This window comes from Nilaparvata lugens, chromosome 13, assembly GCF_014356525.2.
Source record: "Nilaparvata lugens isolate BPH chromosome 13, ASM1435652v1, whole genome shotgun sequence".
NCBI classification, from domain to species: Eukaryota; Metazoa; Arthropoda; class Insecta; order Hemiptera; family Delphacidae; genus Nilaparvata; species Nilaparvata lugens.
In genome coordinates, this window is record NC_052516.1 from 22522552 (window position 1) to 22547106 (window position 24555).

Genomic DNA, 24555 nt, shown 5'->3' on the forward strand with positions numbered 1-24555 from the left:
AGACTATCAGCGTCACACAGCTTTTTGGGAAAGAAATACGTGGACTATCGGCTTGAGATAACAGTAAAAGTTGCGACATAAACGCCCTATACCATGGGATATCTACTCAAGCTATTGTTTCTCTATGGTAAAACTCACTTCAAAATTAATGTCCGCATTATTTTCTTCATAAACAATAGCTACACTTTCCATTCAACCAATATTGACACTAAAATCTCACTATAGGCAAAACTGTAGGCCTATAAAGTCATTTTTTGAAGCTCTATTCCTAAATTACTGAATCAACTTAAATGTGGTTCTAATACTGAATTATTTATGCAATCAACTATAAAACTTCATCAATAACGAGTAGATACAGTGAGGTCCACTTTATAATGGCGAAGAATAAGAAGAAGAAGAAGAAGAAGAAGAAGAAGAAGAAGAAGAAGAAGAAGAAGAAGAAGAAGTTTTCATTTTTTCATCTCCCAGCTTTCTAGAGTAAAACTCACTTCAAAATTAATGTCCGCATTATTTTCTTTATAAACAATAGCTACACTTTCCATTCAACCAATATTGACATAAAATCTCACTATAGGCAAAACTGTAGGCCTATAATGTAGGTCATTTTTTGAAGCTCTATTCCTAAATTACTGAATCAACTTAAATGTGGTTCTAATACTGAATTATTTATGCAATCAACTATAAAACTTCATCAATAACGAGTAGATACAGTGAGGTCCACGTTATAATGGCAGTGTTTGTTTAGCAATGGTATTGCTATCCTTGTCTATCATTCAACCAAGATGATAGCGCTTTCTCTTTCTCGCTTTACTCAGTTGCCAGATCGTCTTTCAACAATGTAGAATACATAATTAAGTAACAAAATATTTCATCTTAATTATGAAAATTCATTATGGAATTATTGAAAAATATAATTTCTTGCTAAATAAAATATAATTGATACTTTCAACAGTTAATATTACATCAATAAACCTAGTAATAAGTCTATAGAAGACATTGACAAGACAGAGGATCAGCAACGTTTTTCTCCTATCTTTCTTCACAGCCGTTATAACATGGACCTCACTATAGCAGAATGTATTCAAGAATCAGATGAGGAAGAGTTACCTCAAATCAACTACTTATAAAACAGTCATTTAGTAATATCAGAGGCCCTGAAATTGATCATGTGCGACCTGAAAAATTTGGCAGCAGACCTGATCCAGACAGGCTACTTGATATAACTGTATTAATATTAATCAACACGTTAGGACCTATTCATCAATTCAGAAAATTCTCGTTATAATAACCAGTTTCGAGTGTGCAATTCATTAGGTTCAAAAGTTTTTGCAACTTTTACTTTTCAGAGTGATGAAATATCTTCAAAATTCACATCATCAGATTCCAGATTTTTATCAAGGTAATTAGTTATTCACCTTGTTTATGTGTATAAGACATGTATGTCATGTACATCTCGGTTTTACTTTGAGCATCAGCTAAAGTAGAATTTATTCATTATTGTGTACTAATTAACCTCTTTTTCAAGTTCTATAATAATTTCTCAGCTCCTCCTACCGTTAAAAAGTGGAGTGACAGCTGACTTGTCTTAGCCAATCACAGAGTAGCTATGCAACAAGCTCTCATCCTATCAGAGGCGTTCATTTTCTGTGTCAGAGACATTCTGTGTATCAGAAGTTATGAATCAAACACAATTATTTTTTGTGTCAAAAACGATCATTTTGTTATCTATAATACAGGATAATAATAATTGGGTGATAACAGGATGATAATAAAGGAAAGAATTGGCTTATTCATGTACGGGATAAGAAATTCACGAATGACGCATCATCACGTCTGAACTACTCAACTGGTTAACTTGAAATTTCGCATAAATATTCTTAATTTACCGAGGATGGTTATAGGCCTATTTTAGATTTTTTAAGATTTCAGTAGGTCAAACTTTAAGTTTGTCAAGTTTTTAATTGAACCCTTGCGGAGCACGGGTTACCTACTAGCAGAGACAACAACTGATACAAGTTGAAACAGTATCCTTTCTCTATGCTACTAGCTATCCATATAAACTATCCAAATCTATGTTTCTCCACTTATGATTTATTATTCTGTAAAATTCTTCATTCTTCATTTATTACATGATAACGGTCACTGACAGCATTGTTCGAATGGGAAGCATTGATTTTATTTATTTATTGTATAAAATTAATACTATAATCATAATACAATAATTATGACATTGGAGGAAAAACTAGGCTGTGCCTGTACTATTTATGAGGAATGTGATAGTTTGATGTAAGTAGCTATACACTTGTCGACTTGGAGTATGTGATCTAGATATTGACTAGCAACAAGAGTGAAGATGTATTGTGATTGAGCTGCTCTATGCTCTGTGGTCTATTGCGTTTAATATCACAAATAGAAGATAGGAGAAATACCGTTTTGGCTCTTGACTAGTCCTATTCTTATCTAATCATCTCTCAACACAACAACCAACAACTTCTATCACTGCAAATAAGAGTAGACGGAATGCATACCGTAACCAAGAACTTTTCAAATTCAAATTATTCATAATAATTTATCAACTGTGTTGTTATGGTACTTTCGGATCTTATCAAAATTAGTGAATGATCAATCTTTTGCTTGATTGGTTCAATAATTATTATTAAACGAGAATCCAAATTAAATGATATAATCACACCGAAGACTTCTGCTACTGAAAATTTTGACAACAGGGTAAACAGCTAGATGGAAATTCGGGGTGATTTACAGCATTTAATTTGGATTCTCGTTATAAAAAAAAAAATTCATTGGATTCTCGTTTAATAATAAATATTGGGGCACCGAGCTTCGCTCGTTATTTTTATTTATTGATAAACAGAACACAATTCTCTAAAATGATCGTGTTTATATTTCACAGCTCGCTATATGTCACCTTATGAATTTCGGGGATGCGATATTTTGATGTTTCATATACTCACTCGCTCACTCACTTTTTTACTATCCACAGCTATTTCAGCCAAGGATGAAACATCCTTTTAATGTCGTTCAGCGAGTTTTCCCAAGGATGAGACATAGTGCAATCGAACTTTTATATCATAAACCTACTATGTTCCTAATTTCGTGTAAATCGTTAGAGCCGTTTTCGAGATCCGTTAAACATAATAACTAGATATAAAAATACAAATATACAGAAATTGCTCGCTTAATATAATACGATAATTAATTCTTTAGCATTTGAATGATTGCAAAATCTCAGTACCGGTATTCCATCTGTCTTGATTGATTTGATGAATGCGGTAAATTATTGATTTCCAACGATTAACAGAATGACGATTAACAGAATGTTGACAGTGGCCTTTCATCAGAACAAATTTTTTTTATCCAAAGCACATTCAAATCTGTTCATTTGTAACAAATTCGTATGTTTTCAATTCAATAAACCCAGTTCAAATTAATTAACCCAGGGGTGTTCACCCCTCATAGACACACCCTGAAATTGGGGAAAAAATCAGTTGCTACCCCCCAATGAATTGGAAATCCCAGAAAAATGTCGTCAGTAGTGATTCGAAACACTACTGACCTTTTTTGGGACCCCTAAAGGTATGATTTTTAGCCCCTCCCCCTCCCCCTAGAATTTCAATTTCAAGGACGCAGTCTGCGTCAAAACCTCCCCCTGTGGGCACCCCTGATTGATCATAAAATTCCAAAACAAATAGCCATATTGCAAAGAAGGTAGGCCTATAAATATTGTCTTTTTTGTTTAGGGCTATTTTTAATATAAAAGTAAATGGCATTTAAGTGAATACTCTTGATAATGACATTAGTAGCCGAAACGTGTCGTGATTAAATAATATTTGAAATGTTACCTACTCAGATTTATATTTTTATTTAAGATACAGATACTTTAAAGCACATTAATAGAATCTTCCAGGCATATATTTCCCGAGTACGAGTATAATAATATTTTAACCAGAATAGGTAGTGACTACATAGTAAACTTCTTATATTAGATTCAGTTATTGACACCGATATAATCAAACTCGGTCATGGTAGTTCAGCAAACGGTATCAGGATGCGTCTATATATCAGATGCTTTTCCGTACGAAAATAACGCCCGAACAATTCTAATGTTATGAAAAATTCTCATACACAAGTTAATTCTTACAACTACTTATTTATAGGATAGTTTAGTATACTATAAAAAGTGACATTTACTCCCAACTTTCAACTGTCAACATTCATTGGTTGAATGAGAAACATCGATGTTATTTTATAAGGGATGCTGACAGTTTAAAATGAATCTCAGTATCTCACTATGGAAACTCTTGATCCACTGAAGATTAATAATGGTGTAGCAGCTGAAACTAGTTTCTCAATAAGTAAAGTGATTGTGATAAGATAACGTCGTTTTTAACAATTTTCAAAGAATATATTTTTCAAAATTTTCCAGCTGACAATCAATTTTCCAAACTATAGGTGTGGTATGTTAGAGTTCTAAGCAAGTAGTGTGCCTCTCAGATGATATTCTCAATTGTTTACTAATGTTACGTCATGTACAGGTCCTTTTTCTACCGAAAATGTCTCAATAAACAAACAAATTCCACTTACCTCGTGTTTATATTTCTTGGAATCCAACCTCTCCAGAAGATGACCCTCATCACTTTGGCAAACCATATTTCACCCCTTCTCCCCACCATCTAACACCTCACCAACATTTTCTCCCTTTTCCCATGCAAATTTTCCCTCACAAGTCGAAAAGTTGTGTTGTTTTGTGCAACTTTTCTGGACAACTGAAGATCAACTTGAGCTAAGTAAGGATTCCTTGACCGAAAACAAACCTGGAGAGTTATATAACCAAGTCACATGGGGCCGTGTGTACGCGAATATACGCGTGCGGGTGCCACCTTTACACCGGTAATAAAATTCCCCTTTATAGGCCAAAATTTCCCTCAGGGTACGAAAATTTCCCTCTACCTGTAACCGGTTACGCTGTAGTGAGATCCACTTTATACTGGCAGAATTAGTTGAAGGAAAATCATTGATGTAAATTGCGAGGAATGATGACGGTTAGAAATAAATTCCACTACAGAAAAGTTAATAATAGAAAAGGAGATTTAAATTTAGTTCCACGTGGTCTCTATTTTTTGTTTTTGAGTAATTATATGTTAAAAATTGCTTCCCGCTGGCGGCTGGTAACTGTTTCGGAACGCACCTGAAGTTTGAAAGCCCGGACACTCAGAGACACAGTGCCGGTTGCACAAAAGTCGGTTAGATTTAAATCGTCATTAATTCTACGAGAACAAATCAGAGAAGCCTTTTTTTTCGTAAAAGCCTTCTCTGATTGGTTCAAGTGAAATTAATCACGAATAAAATTCAACCGGCTTTTGTGCAACCAGAACACAGACAGCGATTTGTGATCCTATAGGTTTCTCTATCTACATCTTGGAGAGCGATTCAAGTTATCCCGGTATTAATAAAATTACTGTTAATAGTAATCAATTGCATCTCAAACATATTCTATTCATATAACATACAACCTATATTTTGATTTGAACTGCAGTCCAAAATAGATAAAATTAGAAAGGGCCAGTTCAGACGATGAACCTGTTATGCTTTTTCTTGAGTACGATAGAATTCCTTCAAATGATGGAATAAATCAAATATGAATAGTTTTACTCAGCATCTTCGGAAGCTCTACAGGTAATTCAGTATTAGCGTTTTCTTCAAATTATACTGAATTTCTATTAGGTACTCTTGTTATACAAATACCACTCTCATATTGACAAGTTTTGTCATGTTTATTGTTGCAAAATCTCTGGTGGAATGAAAATTTCCCATTCCTCCTCTACTTCATCAAGAAAAATTCCCTTCAGACTTCAAGAATTTCCCTCCTACATCAACCGGTTCCTTTGAGATTGTATTAGAGGGAAATTTCTGATTTCTCGCAGACATACCCTCCGGGTATTTGAGAAGCTATTTATAGAACTGGTTTGGAAATATACATGAATGTGTAATCTATATCTATATACTATATAGGTATAGAAACGGGGTTACCAATCTTGACCTTCTAAACATGAAATTTGCAGTGCAGAATATTGGCTGTACCCTTGCATATATTACGCTTAATTTCGGATTTCAAACTTTTATTTTCAGTGAGATAGTTAGTCAGACGATTTGATAGGGATGCTGGGACGTTTTTACTTTCCTTGCCCTATTACCATAAGTAAGGAAAGTATTGCTTTCCAAAAAAATTTAGGGTACCCTAATTTCATGTTTTCTATACGTTTCAAGGTCCCTTGAGTCCAAAAAAATGATTTTTGGGTGTTGGTCTGTGTGTGTGTATGTGTGTGTGTGTGTATGTGTGTGTGTGTATGTGTGTGTGTGTGTGTGTATGTGTGTATGTCTGTGAACACGATAACTCCATTCCTAATTACCCGATTGACTTGAAACTTTGAACTTAAGGTCCTTATACCTTGAGGATCCGACAATAAGAAATTCAATAAAATTCAATCCAAGATGGCGGAAAAAATGGCGGATAATTACTAAAAAACCATGTTTTTCACGTTTTTCTCGAGAACGGCTCTAACGATTTTTTTCAAATTTATAACATGGATAGCTATTTATAAGCTCTATCAACTGGCATAGGTCTCATTTCTGGGGAAATTTCAGGAGCTCCGTAATATTCTTGAGAAAAATGGCGGATAATGACTAAAAAACCATGTTTTTCACGGTTTTCTCAAAAACGGCTCTAACGATTCTCTTCAAATTCATACCATGGATAGCTATTTATAAGCCCTATCAACTGGCATAAGTCTCATCTCTGGGAAAATCTCAGGAGCTCCGTAATATTCTTGAGAAAAATGGCGGATAATGACTAAAAATCCATGTTTTTCACAGTTTTCTCGAAAACGGCTGCAACGATTTTCTTCAAATTCATACCATAGATAGATATTCATAAGCACTATCAACTGGCATGAGTCTCATTTCTGGGGAAATTCCATGAGCTCCGTAATAATCTTGAGAAAAATGGCGGATAGTGACTAAAAACCATGTTTTTCACGGTTTTCTCGAAAACGGCTCTAACGATTTTCTTCAAATTTATACCATGGATAGCTATTCATAAGCCTTATCAAATGAAATGAGTTTTTTTTCTGGGAAAATTGCAGGAGCTCCTTAATATTCCTGAGAAAAATGGCGGATAATTGCAAAAAACCATGTTTTTCACGATTTTCTCAAAAATAACTTGACCGATTTTTTTTCAAATTCATACCCTGTATAGTTATTTATCAGCTCTATCAACTGGCATAAGTCTCCTTTTTCGGAAACCAATGGAGGGTCTACCCCATCCTTGGGAAATGGACTTAGTAACCTCCTTCTCGTGAATGAGGTAGGTAGGTAGCGCAGTTCATAAAAAGAACACATCTGTGGGTAGATGACACAAGCTGATAAGTCATGATTTGTAAACTTTTCAGGAGAGCAATTTGAAAGTTTGGCATAGCTGCAAACATTATCTATAATATTTTTTCTTACTCATTTTACACTAATATAATCAGCTGATCCTCGACTATTTAAATAGTCTTACCCATTTTACACTAATATAATCAGCTGATCCTCGACTATTTAAATAGAAAATATCAAGGGATAAAACAATTTATTTAAATTAACTATTGAGAATTTTTGCAAGTGATGTCAGAGATATCATGTTTTGCCATCTGCCAAATGTTTCAAATCACAATGTAACAGTATAGGGAATATCTTAAAAATCGATTTTATAGAAATTTGAATATATTTTTTAAAAATTAATTGATATTATTTACAAGTATTGATCAAGTTAACCAAACTTGAACTGTTTGCAAAGTTGTATGGGTTATGTAGTTCTCAATATGGGTTATTGATTTTCAGATTTTATAATAGCCTACCAGTACATACACTTATCAAATTTTGTCATCTTTTGATAATTGGATTATAATACAAACCGGTAGAAGAGTGTTGAGATATATGTACTTATCAATATTTGTCAACTTGGGGTTTGGAAGAAAATGCAGTATCAGGCTTAAGCAAGGTCTATATCTCAGCTATTTAAAAAGGTACAACATATTTAGTTATACCATCTTATAGATCTAATTTTTCTGAACACAACCATATGCATAACTCAATATGGTCAAAAATGTGACTTATCAACTTGTGTCATCTACCCACAGACATAGTCGAGATATTTCATCTGTAGAACAACTGTTTTGACGACTTTAAAAAAATGACGACTGAAAAAAAATAATCGAATTTTACAATTCACACAAAGAAAAAGTACTCTGAAAACAATTATATATACACATATACTGACAGAAGTCTGATCGTAGTTTCAAATATGAGCAAGGAAAGTTGTGTGAGTGTACCACACCAGATTTTTATTTACTTTCCTTGCCCTACTACCATAGGTAAGGAAAGTATTGCTTTCCAAAAAAAAATGAAGGTACCCAAATTTCAAGTTTTCTATACGTTTCAAGGTCCCCTGAGTCCAAAAAAAATGATTTTTGGGTGTTGGTCTGTGTGTGTGTGTGTGTGTGTATGTGTGTGTGTGTGTGTGTATGTGTGTATGTGTGTATGTCTGTGAACACGATAACTCCATTCCTAATCAACCGATTGACTTGAAATTTTAAACTTAACGTCCTTATACCATGAGGACCCGACAATAAGAAATTCAATAAAATTCAATTCAAGATGGCGAAAAAATGGCGGATAATTACTAAAAAACCATGTTTTTCACGGTTTTCTCGAAAACGACTCTAACGATTTTCTTCAAATTTATACCATGGATAGCTATTTATAAGCCCTATCAACTGACATGAGTCTCATTTCTGGGAAAATTGCAGGAGCTCCGTAATATTTTTGTGAAAAATGGCGGATAATCACTAAAAAACAATGTTATTCACGGTTTTCTCGAAAACGGCTCTAACGATTTTCTTCAAATTTATACCCTAGATAGCTATTTATAAGCCCTATCATCTGACTTGAGTCTTATTTCTGGGAAAATTGCAGGAGCTCCGTAATATTCTTGAGAAAAATGGCGAATAATCACTAAAAAACCATGTTTTTCACGGTTTTCTCGAAAACGGCTGTAACGATTTTCTTCAAATTTTTACCATGGATAGCTATTCATAAGCCCTATCAACTGACATGAGTCTCATTTCTTGGAAAATTGCAGGAGCTCCGTAATATTCTTGAGAAAAATGGCGGATAATCGCAAAATAAAAACATGTTTTCACGATTTTCTCAAAAATGACTTGACCGATTTTTTCAAATTCATACCTTGTATAGTTATATATCAGCTCTATAAACTAGCATGAGTTTCCTTCCTGAGAAACTAACAGGGGGTCCACCCCATTCTTGAGAAATTTACTTTGTAACCTCCTTCTCGTGCTTGAGGTAGGTGGGTAGAGTAGTTTATTCAAAAGAACACACGTCGATATTTTATTTGTAGAACAGCTGTTTTGACAACTTTTAAAAAATCCTTAAATTTCATAATTCAAACAAAGGAAAATGTACTCTGAAAACAATAACAATAGTATAATCGTAGTTTTAATAAAATTATTAAGCCGCCAATCGGCATAATGTTATTCCCCTAGATTATCCTCGTTTAAGAATGAGGCTTATAGATCAATGAGCAAGGAAAGTAGTGTGAGTGTACCACACCAGATTTTTTTAGATTTTCCAATAAAAGGTCAAAGAGATAATAACTAATCTGACAGGTCTACAAAAATCTTGAAAAACTTTTTGACTTTTAGTTGTGAAACTTCGTACTCCCATATCTCCCGGACTACTCCCAGTTGTACTTACGTCTATGAAAATTATTTTTAATATCGGGGACCGAGCTTCGCTCTGGAGTACAAAAGCATAAAAAATTATTACGAAAGAAGAAATTATAATAACATTCATACAGAAATGTTCCATCTAATCACAGTAAATTGATATTAATTCCCAGAAGAATGCAAAAATTTCTCTAGCAAAGGCACAGTTGCACAAAAGCCGGTTAAATATCAATCCTGATTAACTTCACGTGAACCAAATCAGAGAAGACCATTTCAAAAAGATGGATCTACTGGAATTAATCAGGATTGAAAATAGCCTGGCTTTTTTGCAACCGGCACTAAGGACCTGATTGAATAATTACAAAAGTTCAACAGCTGAGTCATAATTTTGACACAGTCCCACACACATGAACTCGCTTACTAACTTCCATCACCAACAGACGACGAAATAATTATTATCAGCTGTTTTTCCAAGGATGAATAATAATTATCCTTTTACTGTCCTTCAGCGAGTTTTCCCAGGGATGAGACCTAGTGCAATCGAGTCTTTATATCATAAACCTACTATGTTCTGAATAACGTGAGAATCGTTAGAGCCGTTTTCGAGATCCGGTGAAATACAAACATATAAACATCCAAACATCTGAACATCCAAACATATAAACATAAGTTGCTCGTTTAATAGTATAGGATATTATATTTATATATTGTTTTAATATATTATTATATCATTTTACTATGATTAATCCCGATGAATATTACAAGGACCAATAAGAAGCAACTGACGTCCTTAATAAACGGTATAAACCATAAAATATGATAGACGGACCAAGAACAAAGCTAATAGCCGTAATAGCATTGTCGTTGTTGAACTAACGTGGAATTTACAAAACTAGGTGCCGGTTGCACAAAAGTCGGTTAAATTTTAACCATGATTAATTTAACAAGAACCAATCAGAGAAGTCACTGACTACGGAGAAGACGAAGCAAGTAACAAGTATAAGTGGTGAGTCTTTTTAGAAAGGACGGCTTCTCTGATTGGTTCTTGTGAAATTAATCACGGTTTTAAAATTCAACCGGCTTTTGTGCAATCGGACCTACGTACCGAAGATAAGTTATATTTATATCATAAACATTTATTTCTAAAGCACCTGTTCAATGAAACACTGCTGATAAAAACAAAATAAACAGCAACTCAGCAGTGTGTGTCATCAACCTGTTTTTGAACAGAGATTGACAGGTTATAGTAGTTACTATAACTGTAATCAAAACAATAAACTTTCTCCAAGACATTGCTTCAACTCTTCAAATACTGAATGTCAACTCAACATTTTTAACTGAACATAGCAGTAAATCAATCTCAAGTTTACACAGTTGTAAATTTGCTAACTCATTTATAAATCGCCAAACTAACTCGATTCACCAATTTAAACTCAAACTCAAACTTGTCAATTTTTCTTTGAAGTGAGCTAATTTTATAATTTTCAGGTACCCTACTTAAGATTTCTATGACGAATTTGTGAATTGAATTGCTAACTTTAAGTGGAGGCCTACTCAACTTGTCAGTTTTCAAGTGATTTTGTTACAAGTGAACAAGACATTAATTTGATTACTGCTTAATATTATCTCCAGTACTATCGCAAGATTCACTTTAAGCTGTCATAGGCATTTCTTATAAAATAATAGCATCAATGCTTTTCATTCAATTAATGCTGACAGATTGAAGTGAATCTGATAGCTTTGAATTGTTTTCACCAATTCTTTGATTGGATTTGTACAACGCGTACTGTAGTGAAATTGAAATAAAAACCTTGGTTTTACGAGATAGGCCTAGTAATAATTTTCTGTCAATTCGCAAGCAATTTGCTTATTTGTGAAATTGGTTCAGCTTAAGTAGATTTGTTCAGTACGTTGCCAAACAAGGTACTAGAGCTAGACTAATATACCAAGCTTGAAGTTTCTGTATTCACAAAGGATGATATAATAGCTATTTATTTCTTTGTGTTCTAAACAAGTTTTGTGCCAGTGCTCTATCGCAAAGGTGTTAAACAACTTGTTACTGTAATTATTGTATCAGTTTGTTTTTGTCTACGCTACAATCTACTTCAAGTTGAAATAACGCTGAACAAATATTCATACATTAATTTATTGACACAATAAGATTGTGAATTCAATTGAATTAGGTACTATCATATTGCTGAGAAGTTGGATATTTTTCTAGGATGAAATTGGATAGTGAACAAAAGAGGGTAAGAACAGCTATTTTTTTCTTAATAGCCTTAATTTTTATGATAGATTAATACTTGAGTTAAATGTTAATAATTTGATTGAGTAGAAAATGTAAAGTTTCTTTGTAAATACTAGTTATCTTTCTTCGTATGATGAGCTTAGCCTTTATCAATCGATAGATTTTCTTTATTAAAATAAACATTCAATTTTGCAATTATTCAATTTTCTTAATTATAATAATCATTAGTTACCTTATTATTTTTATTATTATTGATAAAATTGAAGTTTTTTTTTAACTTGAATATTAAATGTTATTAGGTAAATGTTAAAAAGTTAATTGAGTTGGAAATGTAAAGTTTCTGTGAAAATCTTTTTTCATATATGAGCTTAGCCTTTATTAATCGATAAATTTTCTTTATTAAAATAAAAATTCAATTTTGCAATTTGCCGATTTTCTTAATTATAATAATCATTAGGTGTTATAACTTTTTCCCCCCACACAATTTTTTTTCTCATGACCCAAAGCTTATGAATATCAGAGTCAAAGGCTGAAGATGGGACTCTGACACTCAGTTCATCGAAATTCATAGATTATACCTATTTATTATACCGTATCTATATGTTACTGAAAAAGGAAATTAGATTATCTTCCAGCTTGAAGTCTCTGTTTTATTTGTTATTTTGATTTTTCCGTATTGAAGAAATCAAGATGATAATAAATTATTTTCCACCTTAAAATCATTGTTTAATTTGTTATTTTTTATCTTCTTAATTTAGTGTCCATCCATATTTTGTGTTTCTACTAAATTATAATTAAAAAATACAGAGTTTTCTATTTTTTAAAGGTTGAACTCCACGTCCATCTTGATGGAGCAATTAGACATGGAACCATCTACGACTTGATGAGGTAATTTCTTTATATTTCATAATATTTAAAGCATTTATTATACATTGATTACATAGGAATCCTTTTTCTTATAATTTACGTTTGATGAGAACTTTATTCTTGTATTTCCTTGATATATTTCAAGAATTATTTAATGATACACAGATTACATCACGGCGTACGGTATATCAATATCATGAATGTGTGAGAGCTTGTTGGTGTATATCAACCTTCAAGTTCTTGGGTTTGAGTTCCGCCGGTAGGCATGGACTCATATTCATCATTATGATCGTTATTCATCGAATCACCCACACACTTTCCATTATCCACGTACAATCTGAAAGCTCATGTGGGCATCACCCGAAATAAAATCGTTTCATTCATTTGAGGCCATATCAAAATAATAAGTCCTTCAAAATAGGATATTATTAGACTTTATGAGTCTATTGCATGGATCACTTCTTAAAAACACCCCTGGAACATCCAACTTTGTATTACAGGACTATAAAATTTCTATAGAACATGCCAAACCTTCAAATAATATTATTGATGTTTTTATATTAAGCTCTGCAGTGGCGGATCCAAGATAGGCCAAAGGGGGAGTGCTGGGCGTTTGGGAGGGGTGAAAGCACCGGGGGGGATGGTATACCCCCAGCAAGGCTGGAATTGTCAAAATTCAAGTGTAAAATGGCACATTTTTAGGCCGTCTTCTTCATTATTGACCAGAGTTTAGATGCATAATCCTATGGTTTGACCCAAGAATATTGACTAAAAATAAAAGGACTTTAAAGCCATTACAAAGTTTTTTGCATTAACATTAAATCATATATCTGACCCTTTGACCATAAGAATTTGAACGTTGAAAGCTATCACCTTTTTATTTCATGTACGGGAATACTTTTAGTACTGATATTACTTTTTTACAAATGATTGAGTTATAAAAATAAACCTGTATGTAAATTTTTAGTTATTCTACCTTATAATAAGTTTCCATAATGCATCAATGCAATACTTATCATTCCTTATTATAAAAGTTCTAAAGCAGAAGTATTGTGTAAGTTTCAGCTGGTTTACTCTTATCCTGAATTTAAAGGGTGACAGTAACAGTTCAAAACAAATAAATATTAAGTTGAATATTTCAAAGGGCAGTAAAAATGTAACAAAACGTATTCAAAAGAAACTTTAATCTTACAACCTTTTTCAACAGTACAATGCTATGTTATCTGATGGCCCAATTTGACAAACACATTCGGCAATCGAACCAAACAAGAAATTACCCATTTTATCTAGTGTTATTGGATACCCAAGGGGGGGGGGCTAGCCGCTATCCCCTCTTTGGATCCCACACTAAGCTCTGTTCAGCTTTCTGTATATTTATATCATAATAATATTATGACATATTAGGTTGATGCAGATTTTAGCCGAATTACTCTTGTCACAATAAATATTAGGTACCGTACCTAATGTTGTAAATTACACTATCGAAAATACTGAATGAACATAAAAACAATAAAAAACATAATATAAAAAATGAACAATAAACACACAATGAATGTGTAGGGTACCGGTTTAAGCATTACTACGATTCAGTATTAACTTGTAGTGCAACTTGAAATTTGAGTTTTCCTCTCAAATTATTATCCACGTACAATCTGAAAGCTCATGTGGGCATCACCCGAAATAAAATCGTTTCATTCATTTAAGGCCTTATCAAAATAATAAGTCCTTCAAAATAGGATATTATTAGACTTTATGAGTCTATTGCATGGATCACTTCTTAAAAACACCCCTGGAACATCCAACTTTGTATTACAGGACTATAAAATTTCTATAGAACATGCCAAACCTTCAAATAACATTATTGATGTTTTTATATTAAGCTCTGCAGTGGCGGATCCAAGATAGGCCAAAGGGGGAGTGCTGGGCGTTTGGGAGGGGTGAAAGCACCGGGGGGGATGGAATACCCCCCAGCAAGGCGGGAATTTTCAAAATTCAAGTGTAAAATGGCACATTTTTAGGCCGTCTTTAACTCTTCATTATTGACCAGAGTTTAGATGCATAATCCTATGGTTTGACCCAAGAATATTGACTAAAAATAAAAGGATTTTAAAGCCATTACAAAGTTTTTTGCATTAACATAAATCATATATCTGACCCTTTGACCATAAGAATTTGAAAGTTGAAAGCTATTACCTTTTTAATTATTTCATGTACGGGAATACTTTTAGTACTGATATTACTTTTTTACAAATGATTGAGTTATAAAAATAAACCTGTATGTAAATTTTTAGTTATTCTACCTTATAATAAGTTTCCATAATGCATCAATGCAATACTTATCATTCCTTATTATAAAAGTTCTAAAGCAGAAGTATTGTGTAAGTTTCAGCTGGTTTACTCTTATCCTGAATTTAAAGGGTGACAGTAACAGTTCAAAACAAAGAAATATTAAGTTGAATATTTCAAAGGGCAGTAAAAATGTAACAAAACGTATTCAAAAGAAACTTTAATCTTACAACCTTTTTCAACAGTACAATGCTATGTTATCTGATGGCCCAATTTGACAAACACATTCGGCAACCGAACCAAACAAGAAATTACCCATTTTATCTAGTGTTATTGGATACCCAAGGGGGGGGGGGCTAGCCGCTAGCCCCTCTTTGGATCCGACACTAAGCTCTGTTCAACTTTCTGTATATTTATATCATAATATTATGACATATTAGGTTGATGCAGATTTTAGCCGAATTACTATTGTCACAATAAATATTAGGACACACAATGAATATGTAGGGTACCGGTTTAAGCATTACTACGATTCAGTATTAACTTGTAGTGCAACTTGAAATTTGAGTTTTCCTCTCAAATTATCATCAAAGTACAGTACTACTAGAATGACATATGTATCGCCTAATAAAGTCATTAATCTTGACATTGATAAGGTTTTGAAAAGTGCTTGAAAAATTATTTGAAAATCGGTGAAGTTCATGAGAATTCATTGAATTTACCTAACAGTCTAATTTCAAATAATGTCATTCATTTCGATAATAATATTTTAAATTTTGATAAATTCTCATTTTCAGAAAAAATGACATGAAATTGCCTGGAGATGGCAGTTTTGAAGCTCTTAGCAAAGCTCTGACAGTCACTGAACCAATAGATTTGGCAAACTTTTTGAAGCCATTTGGAATCTACATACAAGCTTTGAAGTGAGTCATTGATCAATGCCGATTATAGATTCTATAAAATATTCAGTTCATGAGATTATACATCTCAATGGAAATGGGTTTCCATTAGAGTCAATCTACTGAGTAGAGAGATGAGTGTACTCTTGAATGAGCTTTATGAGACTCTTTTCAATCTTGTATTAATTAATTTGGTTTACTAATATATGCAAAAAATATCAACAACCTTTCAGTACTATACCTATCTTACAAAAAAATATTTTTGGATAGTTTGATGTGATGTAGGGTATTTTAAATAATCAAATGTTTCACTTCACCATTAAACCGTCAAAGAAAAGTTATGATGTGCTGTTAAGAGTGTTGAATATTCTCTTATTTTTCAAATACAATATGAACCACTGCCCAAAGGTCATTCAAAAATGATAAATTCGTCTCCTAAACTTAGTTGGTATATAGTTTAGTTAGGTACCTACTATTATCAACCATTTGTAAAATAAAATAGGTAGGCCTATAACATTTAGTAGGTAGTCTATTATTGAGTCGATAATAGTTCATCAATAATTACTCATATTGATTATTATTTGGTTACACTAAGATAAATTATCATAAACAAGCTATTAGTTTTTAATATCATGCTAAAAAAGTGAATTGATAATAGCGCAGTTCGTAATGCTATTCAAAATTGAAGAACCTTTATTATTTTATGTTGTAAAAATGTTTTTCAATGTTCTTATCATTACCCTCTCAAACCTAACACTTTTTCGCCCACATCACTTTTTGTAATGTTATAACTTATAAAGTGAAAATGGAAGATATATATCTATCTAACATTTTTCCCCAAATAAATAAATTTATTTTTTTCAAGAGTGAAAAAACAGCTAAAGCGTACCCTCATATATATATAGCGGCAATATAGCCGAATGTGGGAAACATGTCTTAAGAATATGATTGTATATAATTTCTCTCACTGCCAATTTTACATCTCAAAACCCTTTATTCCCTTAAAACTTTTACTATTTATTTACAATTTTCTAGGAGTTTGGAAGCAGCAGAGCGAGTAGCCTATGAGTTCAGTGAAGAGATGAGTAAAAATAAAGTGGCCTACGCTGAAGCTAGGTACTGCCCACACAATTTTTTGCCCGAAAATCAAAAGGAGGTTTCAAAATCAACAGGTTAGTTACTAGAATTTATAATTTTAAAATAATATGTATTTTAAATCTTTCTTTTCCTATTCCTTTCCTATCTATTTTCTCTTCCTATTATTTTCTTATTCACAATTGATGAAAATCTGTTATTGTGTTCAGTGTTGAAACTGCAACGTGCAACTTGAATAATTTCTTTTTAAATGTCAAAGGTTTGAAGCAAGTGGTGGAAGCAGTTACAAGAGGTTTTACAAGAGGGGAGGAGGATTTTGGAGCTAAAGTGAGATCGATTCTGGTGGGATTCAATGGTGAAGACTCGGTCGATGATGTTTTGAAACTTGCACATTACTTCAAAGGTGAAGGGGTGGTGGGAATCGATATGGCCACTAAACAGAATCTTGGATATAATCCAGGTAAGAAAACACATACCGGGTACCTTACAAAATATTGCTATTGAAAACGATTCTTTGATTGTATGTCTATATTAGAATGAATAAAATAAGAATATAACAAGATTAAGTAGCCTACAATCTGATAATACGGTATATGTTCTAGAATAATTATTCATGAAACGTTCAAACAGAATGGATTAAGATGATGAAAGTACCTAATTGAAAACAATTTTTGATTGTGTGTCTAATGTATAAAATGAGAATATAACTGGATAAAGTAACCTACAATCTGACGATAATATATATTCTAGAATAATTTTTCATGAAACGTTCGAACAGAATAGATTAAGATGATGAGAGCATGAAGATATAAATTTAAAATTGTATTTAACAAGTCAATATCCAATCTGACATGAAGTTGTTAATGGTTTGCCAAAGCAGTAGATTGAAACTATTTTAATTTTGAAATCATCTACTCGAGGATTCCACAGGGGTAGCCAGTTTTGATAGTTTTCAGTTTCGCACCTACTTTTGCAGTAATCCTCGAGCTAGTTTTCAAACTGAAACATATAGGTACCGGTAGCCTAATCATTATAATATTATTCTCAGAACAATATTCTTTGAATAGGCCTGACTAATTTTTCCTGTTAAAACATTGTTTCTCTACAATTTTAATTTCTCTTTTCATTTTCATGTTATATCCTTTTTGTTTGTGTTTTTATCAAATCTCAGGCGAATGAGATCAATTAATTGATTTAAATGAATAAATCAGTTCGAGAACAGTAGAGTTGCCAGTTTTCTGTTTCAACCGCCTTCTAAATAACTGTGACTCAAGTTATTTCAGTTTATCTCTGATATTTATATATAGGCCAAAATATCAATATTGTTGGTTTTTGTTAACAATGATAAATTTTATCTCAAACATAATTATTTTATTTATCAAAACCAAGAAAATAGATTTTCTCATGATTCAATAATGATACATTTTTACTTTCCTTGCCCTATTACCATAGGTACCGGTAAGGAAAGTATTGCTTTCCAAAAAAAATTAAGGTACCCCAATTTCTAAATTTCTATACGTTTCAAGGTCCCCTGAGTCCAAAAAAGTGGTTTTTGGGTGTGTGTGTGTGTGTGTGTGTGTGTGGTGTGTGTGTGTGTGTGTGTGTGTGTGTGTGTGTGTGTGTGTGTGTGTGTGTGTGTATGAGTGTATGTGCGTATGTGTACACGATATCTCATCTCCCAATTAACGGAATGACTTGAAATTTGGAACTTAAGGTCCTTACACTATAAGGATTCGACACGAACAATTTCAATCAAATGCAATTTAAGATGGCGGTTAAAATGGCGAAAATGTTGCCAAAAACAGGGTTTTTCGCGATTTTATCGAAAACGGCTCCAACGATTTTGATCAAATTCATACCTAGAAAAGTCATTGATAAGCTCTATCAACTGCCATAAGTCTCATATCTCTAAAAAATTCAGGAGCACTGCGCCATCTATGCAAAGTTTGATTTTAGATTCCCAATTATCAGGCTTCAGATACAATTTAAACAAAAAAATCAAGTGGAAAATATTAAGCATAGAAATCTCTACAATTAATGTTCAGTAGCATTTCCACCTAAAATTAAAAATGAGCTCGAAATTAGAGAAAATGAGATTATTCAATTGCAAACTGTTGATGCTATTGAATCATTCGCTATGAAGAGATAGCAGACTTCGTGTGTCTGCAGCGCTATTGTCCTGTCACCAGCTGGCTCAGATCTTAGAAAAGTAGACTTGAGATGCGCGGTAACACTAGCGTCAGTTGATCAATTTTCATAACGGCAAGGAAAGTTGTGTGAGTGCACCACACCAGATTTTTATAATTGAGATTAAATATTTTGGGAGTTCATTTTGTGTTCTTCATATTATAGCCAACAGTTTTGCAATAGCAGTGAGGACTTGAAAAGTATAGAGCTATATAGAGCTAATGACAGATAGGGGTAGCAAACCAATGTCAATCGGGTGCTGACTTTACAACGTGAATCTCACTAAAAACTGAATTAGCCTGTTTTTCTTCTCTCTTGCAGAGGAAGTAAAACTCAACTCTCAGGCGATTTGTTGCTACGAAGAAGCCAGAAAATGTGGAATTCATAGAACTTTGCATGCTGGTGAATCAGGGGGCCCTGAAATGGTACAAAGGGTGAGTCATTTATCTATTCAACGTATTAATTGAACGGCTGTAGCGAGTTCTTTGTAATGAAGAAATTTGAATTTTGGTAGCCTAGGTCTATGTTTTGACCACATTTGATGGATGTTATAGTTACTGGATTGAATTCCACATTACTCAATGCAATCAGCAATTACAGTACGGTATAACAGTACGGTTTAAAACAACAGTATACCGGTATTGAATGTGCGAAAATAACTACCTAAAAAACTAAAACAGGATATTAACACCTGGATCAAGTGTAGCCTAATTACTTCTTCTATCTATGAGATGTTTCACAGAGTGTACTCTTCTGACTGGTGTAAGTGCACGTCCAGTGCCAACATACCTGTCATCAAATTTTTGGTTGGGATCGATTTAGTATGTTATTTTGAGCACAAAATCACAAAAATTAAACGGCGCTCACTATTGTTTTTTAAATAAACTAAGTTCAAAGTAGCCCAATTTTACATGCATTTAACCTATGAGTAGCAGCCATTTTGATTATTTTTTAATCATCAAATTATGATATTCCTAATCTGAGTTTTCCTAACCCAAAGCTTTTCCTAACCTAAGCTTTCCTAACATAAAGCTTTTCCTAGCCTAAAGCTTTTCCTAACCTACAGCTTTTCCTAACCTTAGCTACTTATGGTTGCTACTTATAGGTTAAATGCATGTAAAGTTCTGCTACTTTGAACTTAGTTTAATTAAAAAACAATAGTGAGCGCCGTTTAATTTTTGTGCTCAAAATAACATACTAAATCGATCCCAACCAAAAATTTGATGACAGGTATGTTGGCACTGGACGTGCACTTTAGCCCTTCTGACTTGTGTGCTTGCTTATTCTGCAATCCTTTGTTATTCATCTATTTCTTCAAAAAAAATTCTAACACCTGGTCCTATGGGTTTCTTTCTCCATCCTTTCCCTTATTATTCTTCCCCCATCCCATCCTTTATTCATATCTACCGTCTATTTACTTTCCCTGATACCTTTTCCACCTTCTCAAGGATTGAAAGTTTTCCTAGTACATGGATATCCATAGTTGAAAAACCATTCAATCTTCCACATTTTATTTCGCACCACTTTCTTTTTCTTTTTTTTTTAATGTGTATTGTTTGCATGTATTCTTTTTGTTAATCTCTGTATCAAACTTGTATGTGTGTGTAAAAAAATTAATTGATAATTGAATTAATTGAACAATTAAATTAATTCCAAGTCGTCCAATGCAATCAATCACACTGAGACAAAAAGGAAATTCGATTATTAACTTACCAGGTACCTATTTTAAGATCTTCTTTCAGCTGTTCTCCTTGCCGTGCTACCAATTTCTCCTGAATAGGTTGGATAGCATTTCACACCTATTAACCTAAAGGAAGTTATCGGCTCCAAAATGGTAGATTCTTGATAAACTATGAATGGATCTATTGCTTATGAATGAGAAATCCAGTTTTCAGAGCAAACCAACTTATAATCTTCAGAAGAATTTTGGCAATATACAACACAAATCCACAAAACAATACCTTACACACTTAAGCATCTAGCATCATTACAAGCTAAATACTTATCCATTTATATAGTTGAAAAACAATGGCTATAGGCTTGTAGACACACAAAACAATTTATACAAAATTAGAACACCATAAAACTGTTCAAAACTCAATTTAAAACATTAAAAATTCAATTAAACAGAAAAATATTTAGAGAACACATAGCCAGCCACCATTTTTTAGAGAGAGGACCTAACGGGTACAGAGCAAAGCCCCACCTCAAAACCAGTGTCGATGTCATGAACACATCACCGATATTAAATTCCAAAAAATTATAAATTACAAGTTTAGAATTTACATTTTACATTTGTTCTCAATAAAACTTTATTTCGAAACTGTTATTTTAAATTTATATATCCTCTATATTTATAATGATCTATTTATTATGTAAACTCTGTTTCGGTGATACCATGGAATGTGAAACACAATTATTTACGATAAATTCTCAGTTAAAAAGTTGTCCGCATATCGATTACTCTGATATTTACTATCAAGTTTTATAGATCTCGAATTGAAGATTCGATTTTAATCGAGAAAAAATGTAATATTACATCCTTGTTGTCAATATTTGTCACAGAAGTCTTTAGGGTAGTCATAGCATTGAAAGTACCTATAAAAGTAGCCTATACACTTAATTATTTATACAATGAATTAGTTGCTGACACTTAATTATTGAATTAAACCTAGAATTATATTTCCATCAACCATAAATAGTATAAATAATATGAACCATAAGTATATTCTGTGAACTCTACTATTTTTATAATTTCCTTTACATTCTCTCACAGTAATTCTCATTCTTATGGTTTGATTTCTTGTAGGCACTGGAAATATTCCATGCTGAACGGATAGGACACGGCTATCACACTGTAGAAGATGAGAAGCTGTTTCAAAATTGCTTGAAAGATCGGGTGCATTTCGAGACGTGTCCTCATTCCAGTATTCTCACTGGTGCTGTAAAACTCAATGACCACAAAAAGCATCCCATTATCAGGTACAAGCATTTCTATTTCCGATAGAACAATATGTACTGCTAATTATTGCAATTGAAATGTAAGCCATTGCTATATTGATGGTAGATACGCTGTTTAAGATCGTTTTCTTGGACACTTATTAAGTCTAATGGACCATTAAATCTATAGAAGAGGAGCGATGGTCTTTCAGATTTTTAATAAGTGTCTTTTAGAAACCGGACCCAAGTCGAAAAAATTTGTATTTTTAATACCGTACTGTAAAAGAATCTGTTGTATCATTCTACTTCTACTGTTGAACAAAATGTACTGTTGCGATATTTCTTTTAATATTAAACTTTCATGTACTAAACAGTATTCATATTGATTAATGTAGCTCACAACATTAGGCTATAATAAAATATAACACTATATCATTTATATTTTTGAACATAAATTGTTTAAACATTCATTTTATAGCCACTGAGTAAGTAACAGTTTCCATATTTTGAGGCGGATACAGTACTTTAGAAATTTGTTTTCACCCCTACACTGAGATTCACAGTAGTAAAGTCTTTGCAGGTGTCATTCCTGCAATTTTTTTAGTTTATTATCTATTGTATAAACTTAAATGATTTTTATTGAATTGAGGAATATTTTCAATTTCAATTAATTTATTTATTCCCAGATTTGCAGAAAATGATGCGAATTTTTCGATAAGTAGTGATGATCCGACTGTTATTAATAAATGGGTTGACAGTGACTATCAACTGCTACAAGAATGGGGACTCAATTCTCATCACTTCAAAAAAGCTGTGAGTGCAATTAATTTCAAATTAATTGAATATGATAACTTACCTTGAACTGGGTGCAGTATTATACACTGGTACTTGTGTTATTATGTCATTTTATATAACGCCGATTGGTACTTGTGTTAAATATACTCTCATTTTATATAACACTGATAGCCTACAAAACATTTTATTGATGCAGTGTATCTGAAGATCAATTAATGCATAACATCCATTTAGCACGGTGGGGCATTCACATGCATTTAGCATAGCACAGGCTGGAAGTTCGTACACGTCTTAGTAGAACTGTATAGCACTAAACGTGTTAAGTGCAAAGAGTTGAATTTATCCTGCTGAGAACCATATTTTCTGAACTGACCACAGGTATTGAAATATTATAAACATATTGATATAAGAGCTATTTCCTCGTATAAATAGTGTATGACATTGAATTGATATTTTCATTTGTAAAGCAGCAGTTTCGTACTGTTCACAAGTGAACGTCCGTATTTCCTCATTATAATTTTATGTGATTGAAGATATGTTCAATATTTCAAATTGATTTCAGAACCTGAATGCAGCTGAAGCCTGTTTCCTACCTCAGGATGAGAAAGCACAACTTGTGGAAACCATGAAGAAACTATGGACATGATTTTTCAATAAAAAGAAAAATTTGAAGAGATAGATTCATAGTTTTCTTGTTACAGTAAACTAATATTCCAAAATCTGATGTAACTATCTGCTAAGTTTTTTTAAACTTCAACATGATTCAAGGATTATTATTAGCGTATGGCTTTCAATGGTGGGGATACCCAAGGGTAGTTCCACCTCGCCGTATATAGTCCAAAGTTCCCTAATGAAAAACCGGTCACTAAAGGGCCCTACACACCTACGGATTTGGCCTGTCTTGGCTCGGCTCGGGAGAAATCTGTGAGTGTGTAGGCGATTTTATTGCGAGCCGAGCCAAATCCGTCCAGGGCTACTGGCGCAGCTCGGCTCGGCTCGGGCGAAATCCGGGAGTGTGTAGGCTCTCTCGGCCGGGCGCGTGTAGTTACCAAAAATCTAAATCGCCTAAAAAATTGAGATAGCAAAATTTTTATTTCAGATTCGGATTCAGCGCCCTCGAATTAGTAAAACGGTTCGCGGGGACTCTAAAATAGTCGAAAATAAAAACTCTGTGAGTACTTTAATGTTATTAATGAAGAATTCTATGAAGAATTTGGTTGAACCTATAGCAAGAAAGTACTAGAACTGTAAAATAATAATACCAGTGTTTCCCAAAAATTGTTATTAGCTGTAGAATAAAAATATTTCAATTTTTTATTCAATAAAAATCAACTTATTTTTGTCTATTTATGTGAAATTTTATTGAGGAAGCTGAAATTGAATCACAATTTTTTTGTCTCTATTTTTACAGGATAATATCGAGTATGGCAACCTTTTT

At 33.0% G+C, this 24555-nt stretch overlaps 2 protein-coding genes across 3 annotated transcripts in view; one reads left to right on the forward strand and one right to left on the reverse strand.

The window, feature by feature from the left end:
- The window catches only part of LOC111051983 (MFS-type transporter SLC18B1), a 47677-nt gene extending 42807 nt beyond the window's left edge, over positions 1-4870 (reverse strand). The window contains exon 1 of the mRNA XM_039440093.1: positions 4603-4870. Coding sequence (XP_039296027.1) covers positions 4603-4668 — 66 coding nt within the window. The 5' untranslated portion in view covers positions 4669-4870. The remainder of the gene's footprint in view (positions 1-4602) is intronic.
- Positions 4871-11044: 6174 nt separating this feature from the next.
- On the forward strand, positions 11045-23841 carry LOC111051984 (adenosine deaminase). 2 transcript variants are annotated; one of them, XM_022338578.2, is made up of 9 exons: positions 11045-12049; positions 12875-12936; positions 15999-16124; positions 17136-17272; positions 17455-17655; positions 19704-19816; positions 22192-22364; positions 23009-23135; positions 23680-23841. In XM_022338578.2, the coding sequence occupies exons 1-9, from the start codon at positions 12023-12025 to the stop codon at positions 23761-23763; spliced, it is 1050 nt and encodes a 349-aa protein (XP_022194270.2). In that variant the 5' UTR covers positions 11045-12022; the 3' UTR covers positions 23764-23841. The 2 variants fall into 2 exon arrangements, with proteins under 2 accessions (XP_022194270.2, XP_022194271.2); XM_022338579.2 differs by lacking the exon at positions 23009-23135 and having other exon boundaries at positions 11462-12049; positions 23680-23795.
- Positions 23842-24555: the final 714 nt, after the last annotated feature.